General features: G+C 45.6%; 1 protein-coding gene across 1 annotated transcript in view; it reads left to right on the top strand.

The window, feature by feature from the left end:
• PLA2G15 (phospholipase A2, group XV) overlaps positions 1 to 12,853 on the top strand; it is a 17,375-nt gene extending 4,522 nt beyond the window's left edge. Inside the window, exons 3-6 of the mRNA XM_006878667.1 lie at positions 9,110 to 9,228; positions 9,457 to 9,555; positions 9,993 to 10,217; positions 12,331 to 12,853. Coding sequence (XP_006878729.1) covers positions 9,110 to 9,228; positions 9,457 to 9,555; positions 9,993 to 10,217; positions 12,331 to 12,842 — 955 coding nt within the window. The 3' untranslated portion in view covers positions 12,843 to 12,853. The remainder of the gene's footprint in view (positions 1 to 9,109; positions 9,229 to 9,456; positions 9,556 to 9,992; positions 10,218 to 12,330) is intronic.
• The last annotated feature ends 1,689 nt before the right edge of the window (positions 12,854 to 14,542 follow it).

The raw sequence follows: 14,542 nt of genomic DNA, 5'->3' as shown, positions 1-14,542 counted from the left end.
CGAGTTCTGCTCTTTTGATTTTCCGACTCTAGCTCCTCGCACATTTCACTGTAGTATTTCGCTTTGTCATTCCGAGCAGCCTTTTGGAATCTTCTGTTCAGCTCTTTTTGGTAAAGTAGAGCGTCAGTGAAAAGAAGACTCTCATGAAGTTGGATTGGCACAGTGACTACAACAGTAGACTCAGAAGAATGGCACAGGACTGGATATTGTTTCCTTCTGTTGTCCGTGGTGTCCCTGTGAGCCAGCACTAATAACAGCACACTCATTCTTAGGACCCCTTATAGCACAACAGCTAGGGAGTTGGCTACTAACCAAAAGATTGTTGGATCAAATTTACTGGTCAGAAAGGAGAAAATTATGACAAATTGTCTTTCTTCTGTAAAGATTATAACCGTGGAAACTGTTTGGCGGCTCCATTCATAGGTGTGGTCACTTCTGATTTGATGGCAACGGAATACCCATGCACTCTTTAAAACCTGACCCAGTCCTTCTGAGAAGTCTCCCTTGCCGATTCTCAGAGCTGTTGACACCTCCTTTCCCAAGGCCACATGAGTATTTCCCTAATTCTCACCACATATCAAACTTTGTTCCTAAGCATTTTTTCCCTGATAAGATGATAACAAAATGAGAATGATTGAGTACAGGAAGTGCTTGTTTTACTTTCTTTATTTCATTTAGTCTTGTAACAACCCTATGGAACAGGGATTTTTTTTTTAAATCTTTTATACAGGTGAAGAAATTTGAGAGCTCAGAGTGTTTACAAAGTTGCCAAGGGCACTCATCCTAATAGTGGAGCTCTGGTGGCACCACTTCTCTGGCAGTTTGAATTCACAGGGGGAAAGATGTGCAGTCTCCTCCCATGCGATTTACAAAACTCTTAGAAACTGCTGGAAAGTGGGTTCAAACTGAGAGGCCGTTAACTGTTTTGTTTACTATCCAGAGTTCAGATCAGGCAAGGTTCAGATCTGTTGTTAATAAATAGGTGACAGTCTAGTCTCCTCAGTGGCACCTAACAACAACAACCAGAGTGAGTTTCTCCCTTCCACGAAATGAATGATCATCATTTTTTGTAGTCTGTAGGGAGTTGAGTCCACCAGCAGCTCCACGGATAAAGATGGATAATTACTGTGTAATTTATAGCCTTGAAAACTGCTGGAAGGTCAGCTATGCGGCAGTTCCGACTTGACAGCAGTGAGGGTTTTTTTGTCTTTTGGAAAAGAGAATTCGAAACACTGCAAGAGAATTTAAAAGACTACAGGAAGATCTTTGGTATTTTTGAAGTATTTCCCATCAATATAGATATCATGAATCAGATCAGCCATGCCATTATTACCAAGACATTGTGCAGTCACTGTGGTATTCCTCAGGGTAATTCACTTCTTACTGATAATGTAATAGCCATGTTTGCAAATTGGCTCACTCACTGACTTCAGTTTTGGGTATATTATACAATAATAATATACAAATATAAAAATAATAATATACAAATATAATTTGGTATTATACAATACCAAATATCAAATTTAATATTTAACCAAATGCTGCATCAGGAAATGCAAGAGGAGACAAGAGATAGAAGCTAGAATTCCCACTGTAGCACCAAGGCTGACGTTGGGCTTCAGGTTAAGCGCCTAGGCAGACCTTGGGCCTTTTCATAATTCTTAGTTTGTATTTACTAATTCCTCCCTCCTGAGATAAGCATAAGGTTAACAATAGAGGCGAATTCAGCCTCATTTGCAAAAGATTTTTCTTTGATCTTTTATTGTTGTTTACTTCCTGGTGATTTTTCTTTGTTTACTTCTTGGTGATTCTCAATAAAACCACAGAAAGCCCTAGCATAAGGGCTTCAGTTCTTCCAGCTGTTTGCCCCCTACCTTCACGCTTTCTGACCTGTTTCCGTCTTTCCTACTGACAACCATATGGTACATCCAACAATGTTCTTCTCTTGTCCATAGAGTTTTTGCAGACCTGTGATTTCTGAAGTTTCTGCCTCTTAGTCTGGAAACTTTGCTGAAATCTGTCCACCATGTGGTTCACTGTAGTCTTGACCTTGACCCCTGTCCTTGCCTATGATCTAGGAGGATCAGATTAATGAGATTTATACTGCTGGAAAATGCTTCAAAAAAGTTCTGTTTAAAGGATAAGTAGTAAAACATGTATGGGGAGCTCAAGGGGGAAAGGAGTGGGAGTAGAGGAATGAGGGTGAAACCACAGGGTTGCACAGTTTGGTGGGTGGAGAGTGGAGGGAAGGAAATGGGAAGGATCTGGGTGAAAAGACAGGGTAATGATGGGCAAGGTCCAATGGTGATTGACTTTGTAAAAGAATGCATGAGAACGAGTGTGTAGAACATAATGTGAATGAAGAATAGTGCTAAACACAATGCACACGAACTTTGTAAGCAAACCAATAAAAAAAGAAAAGTTCTGTTTAGCCTTGTAATCACCTGCTCCTTCAGCTGATTGCTCTTTGTGGGACACACCATGTATCCGTACTTCTTTTGCTCTGAGAGCTGGACAGTGAACAAGGAAGATCAAAGAAGAGTTGATGCCTTTGAAAGGTGGTGTTCACTAACAGTACTGCAATACTGACTGGCAAGTGGTGGTATTTCTTCATACCTATTCAATCAGTATGTAGAACAAATCATTAGAGAAACTAGACTGCATGAAAAAGAATGTATTATCAGAATCAGAGGAAGACTCATCATCAGCCTGCATTATGCAGATGACACAACTTTGCTTGCTGAAAGCGAGGAGGACTTGAAGCACTTATTGCAGACGATCAAAGACTACAGCTTTCAATATGGATTATATTTCAACATGAAGAAAAGAAAAATCCTCCCCTAATACGCTACATCATGATTGATGGAGAAAAGATTGAAGTTGTCAGCTATTTCCTTTTTCTTGCATCCACAGTCAACACTCTTAGTAACAGTAGTCAGGAAGTCAAAATTGGGGAAAATGCGACTGACCTGTCCAAAATTCTAAACAGCAAAGATGTCAGTTTAAAGACCAAAGTGCACCTGATCCAGGCCATGGTATTTTCACTTTCTTCCTGCTTATCTAGAAGTTGGAATAATGATGACAGAAGAAGAATTGATGCCTTTGAATTGTGGTGGTGGTGAATAGTATTGACTGCCACAGGAACAAATAAATCTGTTTTGAAGGAATTGCAACCAGAAAGCTCATTTTGGGCATATTTTCAGGGGGAACCAGTTGTTGGAGGGAGACATCATACTTGTAAAATCATACAGTAAAAGAGAGGAAGACCGTGAACGAGATGGATTGATGTAGTGACTACCACAATGGACGTGAGAGGTCATGAGGATAGCACAGGGTAGGGCAAGGTTCAGATCTGTTGTTATGACTTGATGGCACCTGTCAACAACATACAATATATTTCCATAATCCTCAGCATATTCACTGAAGCCTTGTTGAGCTTGACAAAGGTGCTATTGGAGAGCTTGCAAAAGCAAAGAAGTTGCAACACCTTTTAAACCGCTAGGCTCACAACCATTGATAGATAGCTCTGATCCTGATAACAAATGTCGGCTGAAGTTGCCAGCTTTTCTTGCCGTCTTAGTCATTCAAATATCAGGCTTTTACCTCTGCCTGTATTCCTTGTAGGGAGCTCTGGTAACTTAGTGGTAAGGAATCACACCTCCAATCCAAATATAAGTGGTTCAAATCTACCAACTGCCCTGCCTGTGGAGGTGAAAAATACCCTATATGATTTACTACCTCGGGAAACTCTGGAGGGTCCGTTGTGAGTTGGTTCTGACTTGGCGGTACTCAGCAACAACATATTCTTTATAATGCTTCGTTTCTTCATAGATAACTTTGTACTTGCCTTTTTGTTTGGGCAAACTTCTTGCCTAGGTCAGTGTTGATTCTGTGAAATGTCATCATTTATTCTTAAGGGTTTCTGGCACAGCAGGAACTTCTTTTTCTTAATCTGCAACACCTTCCATGGTTCTGGTTGTAGGAAAAAAAGGTCTTTATTTTATCTTCACAGTAAATAGAATCAGGAACATAGTGTTCAAGAAGGATTTGAATTGAATGGAGCTTGACAGTTAGAAATTTGTTTTTCTTATGGGCATGCTAGTGAAACCTTCAGGCACCCTGCCCTTCCCTAGTTGTTTATGATGCCTGCCTTGTGGACGCTTTCTCTGTTTGTGATCAGTGTTATTTCTGGGCTGTTGATCTGCATTTCTATTTTTGTACCACAGCCATGACCTATTGGAGATGCAGTCTGGTGCTGAGAGGGGCCTTTCTGCCTTCAATGGTCCCCTGACCTGGTTATATTTTCAACCAGCAGAAAGCTGCTTTGGCTTTCTAGAATAATTTTCTGCACTCAGCTAGGGGGGTGCCTTGGGGAATGACTGATTGCCTTGGGGAGAGGAGGAGTCAGGGCATTTACACTATTATTTAGTCTAATGTTGAGAATCCTGTCTGTTTTCTGTGGCTGATCCTTGGGGAGAATGAGAGTTAGAACTTTCAGAACTCCTGATCTAACCTGCGTTTTCCTGAGCACATTTGCTTCCACGGTATCTGGGAAGCAGGATTCCTGATTTGGCAAGGATTTTTCCTTCTATCCCCCTTTACTCAGGCCCCGAGGCAAAGGTTTTGCTGAGTATTACACCCACAGAAACACAAATGTGTGTTGTTTTAAGATCCTCAGTTACTGGAAATTTATTATTCAGAAGTAGAAAACTAATATTGCTGGGGATTTCAGGTATTTGGCAGTCTATGACCTATGTCCCTGTATCACAAATCTAAAATATGAGACCAACTGCTTTTTACTTGATTCCAATTCTCTCTTTGGTTTCTGAGGCTATAAGTCTTAATGGGAACAGACTGCCCGTCTTTCTCTTGAAGAGTAAACAAGTGGTGGATTCGAACAGCTTACTTTTGCTTAGCCAGCCAGCACCTTACCCATTGTGCCACCAGGGCACTTGCTCTGTGTCATGGTGCTGTAGAATTTGCTGGTCAAGTCTCGGGCATGTGGTCGCTGCCCGACAGGTGATATGACTCTGGGTCATGTGGATGTGTGTATACTTAATTTAATTTGTTGTTGAGAATATATAAAATATACCTCAATTCAGCCATTTCTAAATGTGTAACACAGTGACAGTTGATAGGACGTTCAGTGTAAATTGATTATATCTTTGAATTGTGTCACCATTCTCATCTTCTATCTCTACCGTTATTCTTCTCCCATTAACATAAACTCACTGCCCCAAGTTTGTATGTTATCTTATTGTTAGATAAGATTTTATCTCATTTAAAAATTGTCACTTTGATTCCTAGAAAGATACTTCTTAAAAGAGCATATTGCTCAAGGCAGATATTTTTTTTTACTTGTTAATTATTATTTGAGATTAAGAAGACTTGGTTTAATGTTTGAAGATTAGTTTAGGGCATTAGTTTTAGGGGTTCTCCAGCCTCTCTGGCTCTAGAAAAATCTAGATCCCATGGGAATTCGAAATTCAGTTCTTCTGTTTTACATCCTTCCCACCTTTTGGTAAGATTCTTCTACTGAATCAAAATATTTATAATAATAGCCCAAAATATTAATAATAATAGCCAGGCACCATCTAGTTAGTTTTGACTTGATGGCCATTAGCCATGCATTCCTATTCCTCCTCCTGTTCTGAAATCTTCTTTCCTCTGTAGATCGAGGTGAAGAGAGACCAATTTTTGCTCCCTGAAAAGCTGTTTATAAGCCTAGACACTGTCTTTTGAAATAGAAAGTAAACAGAAGCACAGAACATACTTAGTAGGTCAGTTAACTGGAATGTCCCATGAAGCCATGACCCTCAACCTCCAAATCAAGGAGCTAGATTTCCATAGAGTTTGACTGAATATAAACAGCCTTAACTGCTACTCTTTTCTTGGTTTTGTAATAATATCTGTCACACAGCTTTTGCCATCTCAACCTTTTATAGACTGTCTTAGTTATCTAGTGCTGTTATACAGAAATATCACAAGTGGATGACTTTAACAAACAGAAATTTATTCTCTCACAGTTTCGAAGTCTGGGTTCAGTGAGCAGCTTCAGGTGAAGGCTCTCCGTCTCTGTTGGGTCTGAGGGAAAGGCCTTTTCTCCTTTCAACGTCTGCGGGTCTGGCATCCTTTGGAGAGCTGCATGAGTCTTGCTTGGCCATCAGTCTTCCCCTGTATCTAGGGGGTGGGGTGAGTGTAGTGACCCACTTTTTAGTTGGTGCAGAGATCCCTCTTTGGCTCCCTTTTCTCTCTTTATCATTTGTAAGATGAGAAGTTAGATAGAGTCACATGGATGACGGTTACACAACTGGCAACCCCCTGATAATTATGGCCCAGCCAAACTGACACATATTTTAGGGGGACATAATTCAGTCCACATAGGTATGCAACTTATTGACAGCACTTGCTGTCAAATGCAAATTTTCCATTTCTGTAAACCAAAACTCGGTTCTTCATTAACAAGCTCCCTTCCTTCCCACTCCTGCTCGCACTGCTAAACAGCTGTCTCTGTACATGCAAACATCGCTTGTTCCAGCCTTCCATAGAAGCAGTATGGCCTTTGGTATCTTTTTGTTTCTAATCAAATGCTTAAACTGATGAGTGGGAACTTACTAGACCATTAGGGACCACTTAGGCAAGAGCCGGAATATGATCTATCTTGGCTATAAAGTGAACCCTAAGGTTCAGACAGAACTTCCTTGTTGTGATCATATATAGGAGGGGTAGTGGGCTCATCAGACCCAGAGACACCACCTGGGAGCCGGCGGCCTCACATGTAATCCATTGTGAACATGTGTTAAGACGCGTTGGAGCCCGAGGTTCCGCTGGAGCTTCCCGGATGGTGGCCATGCATGGGAGAGGGCAGTGCATCCCTCTTTGGATATAGCTTTACACTGTGACCTTCTCTTAAACATCGCCTTACATTATCTCTTTGTGTTCTTTTTGGTTGCAAAAAAATTGTAGCCTAAGGTGTAATATTATTATTAGGGACTGTTGACCAAGCTATACCGTCCTCGTCAACAGTGAACCTATTGTTCCAGCCACAGTGTCAGTCTTACCTTGTTTAAAGTCTTCCCTTCCTTTTGCTTACCCTGCACCTTTCCAATCATGATGTCCTATGGGAAGCCAAACTTCATACCAAATATATGAGAACCCTTGTTCAGGAATGAAAGAATTACAGATTTAGAAAATGAGCTGTTTGTTCTCTGCAGACAAGAGACAGCTAGGGCCCCCGTACAGAGTTAGTGTTACTACGTGTGAAATAGTTCCTGAGCTACAGCATTAGGTTGACAATAGAGAAAAATTCGGCTTCATTTACAAGGAATTCTTTTTATCATATATTTCCCCTGATTATCAATAAATACACAGAGAGGCATGGCTTGAGGCCCTTCAGTCTAGAACTGCTGGCCCCCTGTTTTATGCTTTCTGTTCTCTCATTCCTGGCTGTCTGTCTCCTTATTAATAGTTATAAAAATACTTTACCCTCAGTCTGCAGCAATGTCCTTTTCCAAGAACTGGCCCCTTCTAACAACATGCCCAAAGTATGAGAGAAGTTTCACTATCCTTGTCTATGAGAAGCACTCTGATTGCATAAAAATCTCTGAGTCATTCCAGCAAATTAATAGATAAATAGGATTAGTGAGAGCCAGCAGGAATGCGTATCTTCCTGTTGGCATCTGGAAGAAGGTGTCCTTCTAATGTGTGAATGCTACTTAGCTGTGGGTGACTGGGGCTGAGAGGGAGCCATATGAGTAGCAAGTGACAAGGGTGAAGTGCGAATGTGAGGACTGGATCCATTTGGACACTTTGTAAAATTAGATTCATGCAGTTAGCATTGGAGGTGGGAGTGGCTCATTACTTCCCTTGCTTAGTCCAAATGTAGTGCCGGGGAAGATGACCAGGTGCTGGGTCTTGGGGCCAGAATGAGGGGGAGGCAGCCGTCCCTACCTGGATTTGCCCAAGGCCTTTCTCTTGTGTTCCTGTCCTTTTTCTAGGCCCTGTCCACTCACTTAATGAATGAGTTTGGGCAATGGCACTCTGCAGGCAAGGTCTCTCCCGTATGGTTCTGTTGGGCACTGTACTACTCATCATTCATGTCCTTTGGCCGGTTGTGATTTGTGCAAAGAGCAGGGGCAGTGAAGGGATGGCCGTATCTCATCTCTACTAACTCTACAATGGGGAACTGCCAGATCAACAACATCCACAGCACACAACCAATTCCCATGAGGTCAGGCATATTCCCCGTGTTCAGCCACCTTTTTAGACTAATTCCAACTGGTATTACTGCTCTTCCAGGTCTGAAATCTGTTGCAATAACTACACAGACTTATACTCATGGTTAGGGGGTTGATTAGGGAAGTTAATAGATTATACTTCAGCTTGGCAGCAGGATTCAGTCACTCAGGACAAGTTCTGAAGCATGCTCACAGGCCTTTCAGCCTTGAGCTTTGTGGCTTTAGGCCAGTTTTACAAAATTATCTTAGTCCTGCCAATTATGTCATCCCCCCACCCAAGTCCTCCAGCAAGCTTGGGCAAAGACTGCTGGCTCTCATTCCATGGGATAGCTGTCCTCAGGTCAGTGCAGGAATCCTTGGCTCCAAAGGATGTGCGCTGCATTCTGCTGCTGAATCTACTCACTTTAATAGTGAGACTAGCCAATCCCTTTGTGGACAGACCAACATGCTCGATTATGTTTGCATGATCTCGCCGCTCCATAGGACAAAGTCAAACTCAAAGTCTAGGAAAGCTATTTTAAAGCATAAACCCTTGACACCACATAGTTGGTGGCAGGAGCTCGACTGATAGAGATGGAGTGATGAGTTAGGCAGTCTTGGGGTCATGTGATGTTTACGGCAGGGTCTGGACCAGCACTTTCTATTCCCAACTAAGCCATGGCCCTAGGAGTTTTTCATTCTTGCATAAGTGCTATCAGGGTTTTGGGGTCAAGGGCTTTGGCTTGAACTTGGGTGTTAGAGGAGTCCTGATTATGTAATTTGTCTATGTTTTGTTACTTTTGGTCTTCTCTATGCAGCTGAGAATGGGAGAGGGTTCAGCACACAAGGAAGTAATACCTCCGAGTCATCGCTTCTGTATTTCCTCCTGACAGGCTGATCTACAATGCAACATCCCGGGCCACCCAGCTCCCTGTTGGTGTGGATGTGCGTGTCCCTGGCTTTGGGCAGACTTTCTCACTGGAGTTCCTGGATCCCAGCAGATGGAGTGTGGGTACGTAGCCCTCAGTTCTGCCCTCAAGGGCAAAGGGTTGGGGATTTCGCTGGACTCCTGTCAGTACAAGGGAAATAGCCTGTCAGCGGTCTCTGGTGGTTGATGTAGTGAACCCTGTGACACTCCTCCGGCAGTCTCCCTGCAGTAGGATGTCAGTCTCATTGGTGGATTTGGTGGAGATGACCAGTGGTGGCTGTCCCCTCTAATCTTGTGCATTTCTGTCTGCAGGTTCCTATTTCCACACTATAGTGGAAAGCCTTGTGGGCTGGGGCTACACACGGGGTAAGGACGTCCGGGGGGCCCCCTATGACTGGCGCCGAGCCCCAAGTAAGCAACCATTACCTTTCTTTCACTGAGCTTTTGGGAGGTAGGGGTAAGGAAGTCATAGTTACTGTCGACCCTGAATTCTTCCCTTTCCTCTGGGACTCTGGCATCTGGTCAGAGTAGGAAGCCTTGATGCCTCTTTCCAACATGAGCAGTGGGATAGTGTGACCATCACCCCTGATCAGTCTCGTCCATCTCTTCCTCAGGATCCTTCCCCATCCCTTACCTTAGGACTGCTGGGCTTTTGAGCCCTGGAGACAAGAGGCTGAGGAGGATAAATGGAGTCTCTTTGTCTCCTTCCTCCATGAAAATCAAGTCATTCCCACTTGAGTTGTAGCATTCTTTCCAGTCCACTAGTCCTGGGTCTGACCCGAGATGTGGGTAGTGGTTTGGGCCCTAGAACCTTTCCTGCCTGACTCTTGCCTGGCTCTGGCCTATAGATGAAAATGAGCCCTACTTCCTGGCACTTCGCAAGATGATCGAAGAGATGTACCACCTCTACGGGGGCCCTGTGGTGCTGGTGGCCCACAGCATGGGCAACATGTATACACTCTACTTTCTACAGCATCAGCCACAGGCCTGGAAGGATAAGTACATCCAGGCCTTCGTGTCACTGGGTGCCCCCTGGGGCGGCGTGGCCAAGACCCTGCGCGTCCTGGCCTCAGGTAAGTGCCTTCCTGGTCGAGGGTCTGTCTGGTGCTGGGGATGCCACCTTTTCTTTCCCTCCACTGTGACCCTGGGGCCACTTTCACGTCTTGTCTTTTGTTTTTAGTCCTCTTTCTCCAGGGTAGCATTCTTTTTTTTTATTATTTTATTTTATTATTTTTGTGTGCGTGTACTGTCAAATCAGATCTGACTGGTACAGGAGGAGATTGCCCCTCCTTCCCCAGCAGAGCATCTGGTGGATTAGAACTGTGCACCTCTGGGATTGTAGTTGCAGCTTCTTGCCACTAGGCCACCAGAGCTCCCCCAGGGTAGCATTCTTTTTTCAGACTTTTTTTTTTTCTTTAGAAGAGAGTCTAAAATCGCTGCTGATTCTACCTTCTCGAGATAATGGTTGTTATAAATTTGTGACAGAAAGTACAAAGAGTAGCATATCTGTTAACCCCTCACACAGCACACGCACTGCTGAGGCCTGACTGGCCCGGTTTTTTTTTTGACTCCTAGTAAGCCTCTCCTTCCCTCTCACCTCCCACCTTCACTTCTCCTTATCTGCCTTTCTTCAGAGGTTTCTGCGTATTATCCTGTTGGTTAAGTTGTTCTTCCATGTAGGGGCAGGAGAAGCCTCGGTTACATCTGTGAGTAAAACAAGGAGGAAAGAGGTGCAGACCAGCTGGGCTGGCTTGCCTGAAGGTTGAGAAAGCTACTTCCTTCCTGATTGTCTGACCTCAAGCCACCTGCCTCTAAAGCTATAGGATGGGGGGGCCCTGTCTCTAGGAGGGGCCTGGACTGGATGGAAGCCTTGATGCCCCTCACAGGGAGAGTGGTGAACCCGAGCTGTGTCTGATAAGCTTCTTCCTTGACATTGCCTGACAAGCATTTCGGTCAGCTGACCATGTGGCCCGGTGCCTTTCCTCATGATTGGTCTGGGCTGACTGGAGAGTGAACCCAGGGCTCAAAGTTTCCAGTATAGGGTGAGGGCTTATTCCAGACTCCTCTGTGCAGCCTGGAGCTAGAGGAGTAGATGCAAGCACCTTTTCAGTCTGAGAGGGGACTCTAGAGGAGTTTAGGCTCTGGTCCCTTTCACACCTACCCTAACAGCCTCCTTAGAGCTTTGCTTCAGGTTTTCTGGAGAACTCTTTTCGAGTTCTGCTAGCCTGGAATAGGAAGTGGTCCCTGAACCCCTAAGAACTTTCTTAGGGGCTCTGGAGCTAAGTACCAGACAGGATCCTTCCACTTTCAGAATAATGTGTCACTGTAGGTCCTGAAAGGGTAGGAACTCCCTTAGAGGTCCCCCTGGCTGGCGGGTGTGTCTGTGTTGTTTTCAGTCCTAGATGCTGAGGACTCTGGCTCTGTCTTCTGCCTTCTCACCTTCCCTGTCCCTAGCAAGCCTAATAGAGGTAGGGGAGGAGGCCAGGACTGGGTGAATAAGTTCGTCTCATTATGTACCATCAAGTCAGAACCAACTCATAAATGACCTGCCAGCAATTTTTCAGAGGCAGTAAATAGCAGAGAAGGAGATTTCCCATCTTTCTCCCTTGGAGTAGCTGCTGGATTCGAACTGTGTGCTTTTGGGTTGGTAGCACAACTCCTTAAAGCTAAGCCACTAGAGAGAGCTCCCTTGGGTGAATGTAGGTGTTTCTATAGTTAAGTGTGGAAGAGAAAACAATGTGTTTTGGGGCTGCCAACTTGGTAATTGACCTCACAGTGCCAACAGCCTTCTCGGGGATAGGTGTTGAGAGGCAGGGCTTTGAACTGACACGTGCTGAGAACTTACATTTCCACTCTTGATATACTGAATCATATATATGTCTCCTTGCTCTGAGGAGAGTGCTCTTTACAGATCAGGAAACAGTCAATCAGGAAACAGCCCTGTGGGTGTGTGCTGTCTAAATCCCTGGTGACTAAATACAATAGGAAAGAATAAGTCGTGTTTGTGTGCTTTCTAGATGTAGCCAAACCAAAAGGAAGTAATAAAAGCTAATGCAGGGAGGGCTGTTAGCATGGTTGGCAGTAAATGCTTAGAGCTGCTGCAGTGTGGGCAGGGCCCCACTTGGTGAATTCACTGCGGCCAGCTTTCATTCCCGAGCACTGGCTAACCAGAACCTTTCCCTACAGGAGACAACAACCGGATCCCGATGATTGCGTCCCTGAAGATCCGAGAACAACAGCGATCTGCTGTCTCCACCACCTGGTTACTGCCCTACAGCTACACTTGGTCACCTGAGAAGGTATTTGTGCGCACAGCCAGGACCAACTACACACTTCGAGACTATCACCGGTTCTTCAAGGACATTGGCTTTGAGGAAGGCTGGCTCATGCGGCAGGACACAGAGGGGCTAGTTAATGTCACACGGCCACCTGGAGTGCCACTGCACTGCCTCTACGGGACTGGGGTCCCCACACCAGACTCCTTCTACTATGAGAACTTCCCTGACCATGACCCTAAAATCTACTTTGGTGATGGCGATGGGACTGTGAACCTGCAGAGCGCACTGCAGTGCCGCACCTGGCAGGGACGCCAGAAGCAGGAGGTTTTGCTCCTGGAACTGCCAGGGAGTGAGCACATTGAGATGCTGGCTGATACCAACACGCTGGACTACCTGAAACGGGTGCTCCTTGGGCCCTGACTTCCTGTGCCGGACACGCTTGACCTCTCAGGTGGTTGTTGCCCATGGGTTTGTGCCCAGGGTCTTGGAATGTGAAGTGTCTGCCGTGGGGAAGTGCTGCATCTTGTCTTCCTTGTGTGGGAAAGAAAGGAAGAAATCAAGTCTGAACTCAAGGAGCCTTTGATACAACAAAGAATAATGCTGCTGATGGAACTGTCTTCACTTTAGGACTGTTTCTGCAGGCTGGACTGCTTGGCCCTCGGTCCCAGTCCCTAACATTAGGGCCATGCATTCCTCCTGCCCCTATGGCCTAATCACACTTGCACACCAGGGCTCGGTCCCTCAGATTTATTGTGAGGGGTATTATTGAGCTGTGGTCTCAAGTCCCCAAGAGTCCAGGAGTTGAGCTGCTGGTCCTCAGAGTGAAACCTCCCACATACTGGCCATAGCACTAGGCCTATGTGATCTTGCTGCTGGCCATGGGTGACTAGGATTGCTAGTTCCTATGCCCTTCTGTCTGCAGCTTCTTAGGGGGAACCCAGTTCCCTGTGCAGCCTGGGGTGGATTGTTGTATTCACTATGATTCTCCGGCTTGGGCATTCATTACTCCTCCTACCTCCAAGAGCAGCACAGTTGGCCTGACTCAGGGATCAGGATGGGGCAGTAGGTAGCTCCCCAGTTCGTGGGAGTGTATTCCAGAACCCCTGATCTCTCCTTTGTGCTCTTGACTATAGTATTGATGCTAATTTCCCTTTGCCATGGAACTGTGGTCCAGGGACGAAAACAGTGCCCAGTGCCATGACCTTCTAGGTGCCTATGGAGAAAGGGAACTCAGGGAAGTGGCCAAGGTTGCCCGGAGCTTCCTTGTACTGACTTCCCACTAACCTGCCACCACACTGCCACCCTGCCCTAGGGTCTCCACTGTCCAGATGGGCTGGCCTAGGGTGAGAGGAGGTGAGGCTCCTGCCCATCTTGCCATGTACCAGCATCACCAGACAGCTGAGTGGTGTTCAGTTTTAGCCCAGACCCTTGAAGGGGCTTCTTTCACTTGGAAAGCCAAGTGCCTTGGGAGCTCTTCTGGGGGGTTCTTTTCACTCCAGAGGTGCTGCATGAGCCTCCCCATGATGGAGGATTCGGGTCGGCCCCAGTGGCAGTGTCCAAGTAGGTGACTTGGCTATAGGCAGACACTTGGGCCCAGCTTCTAGGCTGGGGTCCCAAGGCCACATTCAGGGACTGTCAGACCAGAGGCTGCTGCTTTCCCACACAGTGTTTATGGGGCTGGATTCTCTGCTGCATACATTCCCAACATCCATCACTTTTCTTTGTTCCTGAGCTGCGGGTCCTGGATGGGGCCTGAGTGATCTGTATCTCAGTGCCAGCAATAAAAGCATTCTGGTTGTAATAAGGAGCTTCTCTGAGCATGAGGGAGGGAGGTGGTGGAGGGTGAAGGGACCTGGAGGGGAAGGTAATCAGGCCTGTATCTTCACTGGGGCTTTAATGGGTTCTTAGCATAGAAATGTGGCCCCTATGTTCTTTTTGGTTTTCATCTTCCTGCTCCTGACAGCCACCCCCTTTTCTTGGAATACAGCTCCCCTCCTGAGACTCAGAACCTGAACCATGTCAATTGGAATGCAGCTCCTGCACTCTGCTTGCCTCTTTCTGGTCAGCGGCCTCTCGGGCCATCTTAGAGCTCCAGCCTGAGGATGGGCCTACAAGCCACC

This window comes from Elephantulus edwardii, unplaced genomic scaffold (assembly GCF_000299155.1).
Source record: "Elephantulus edwardii isolate Elephantulus edwardi_28Jun2011 unplaced genomic scaffold, EleEdw1.0 scaffold00001, whole genome shotgun sequence".
Taxonomy (NCBI): domain Eukaryota; kingdom Metazoa; phylum Chordata; class Mammalia; order Macroscelidea; family Macroscelididae; genus Elephantulus; species Elephantulus edwardii.
Note: the sequence above shows the minus strand (reverse complement) of the source record. Positions and strands in the feature narration are given on the sequence as shown.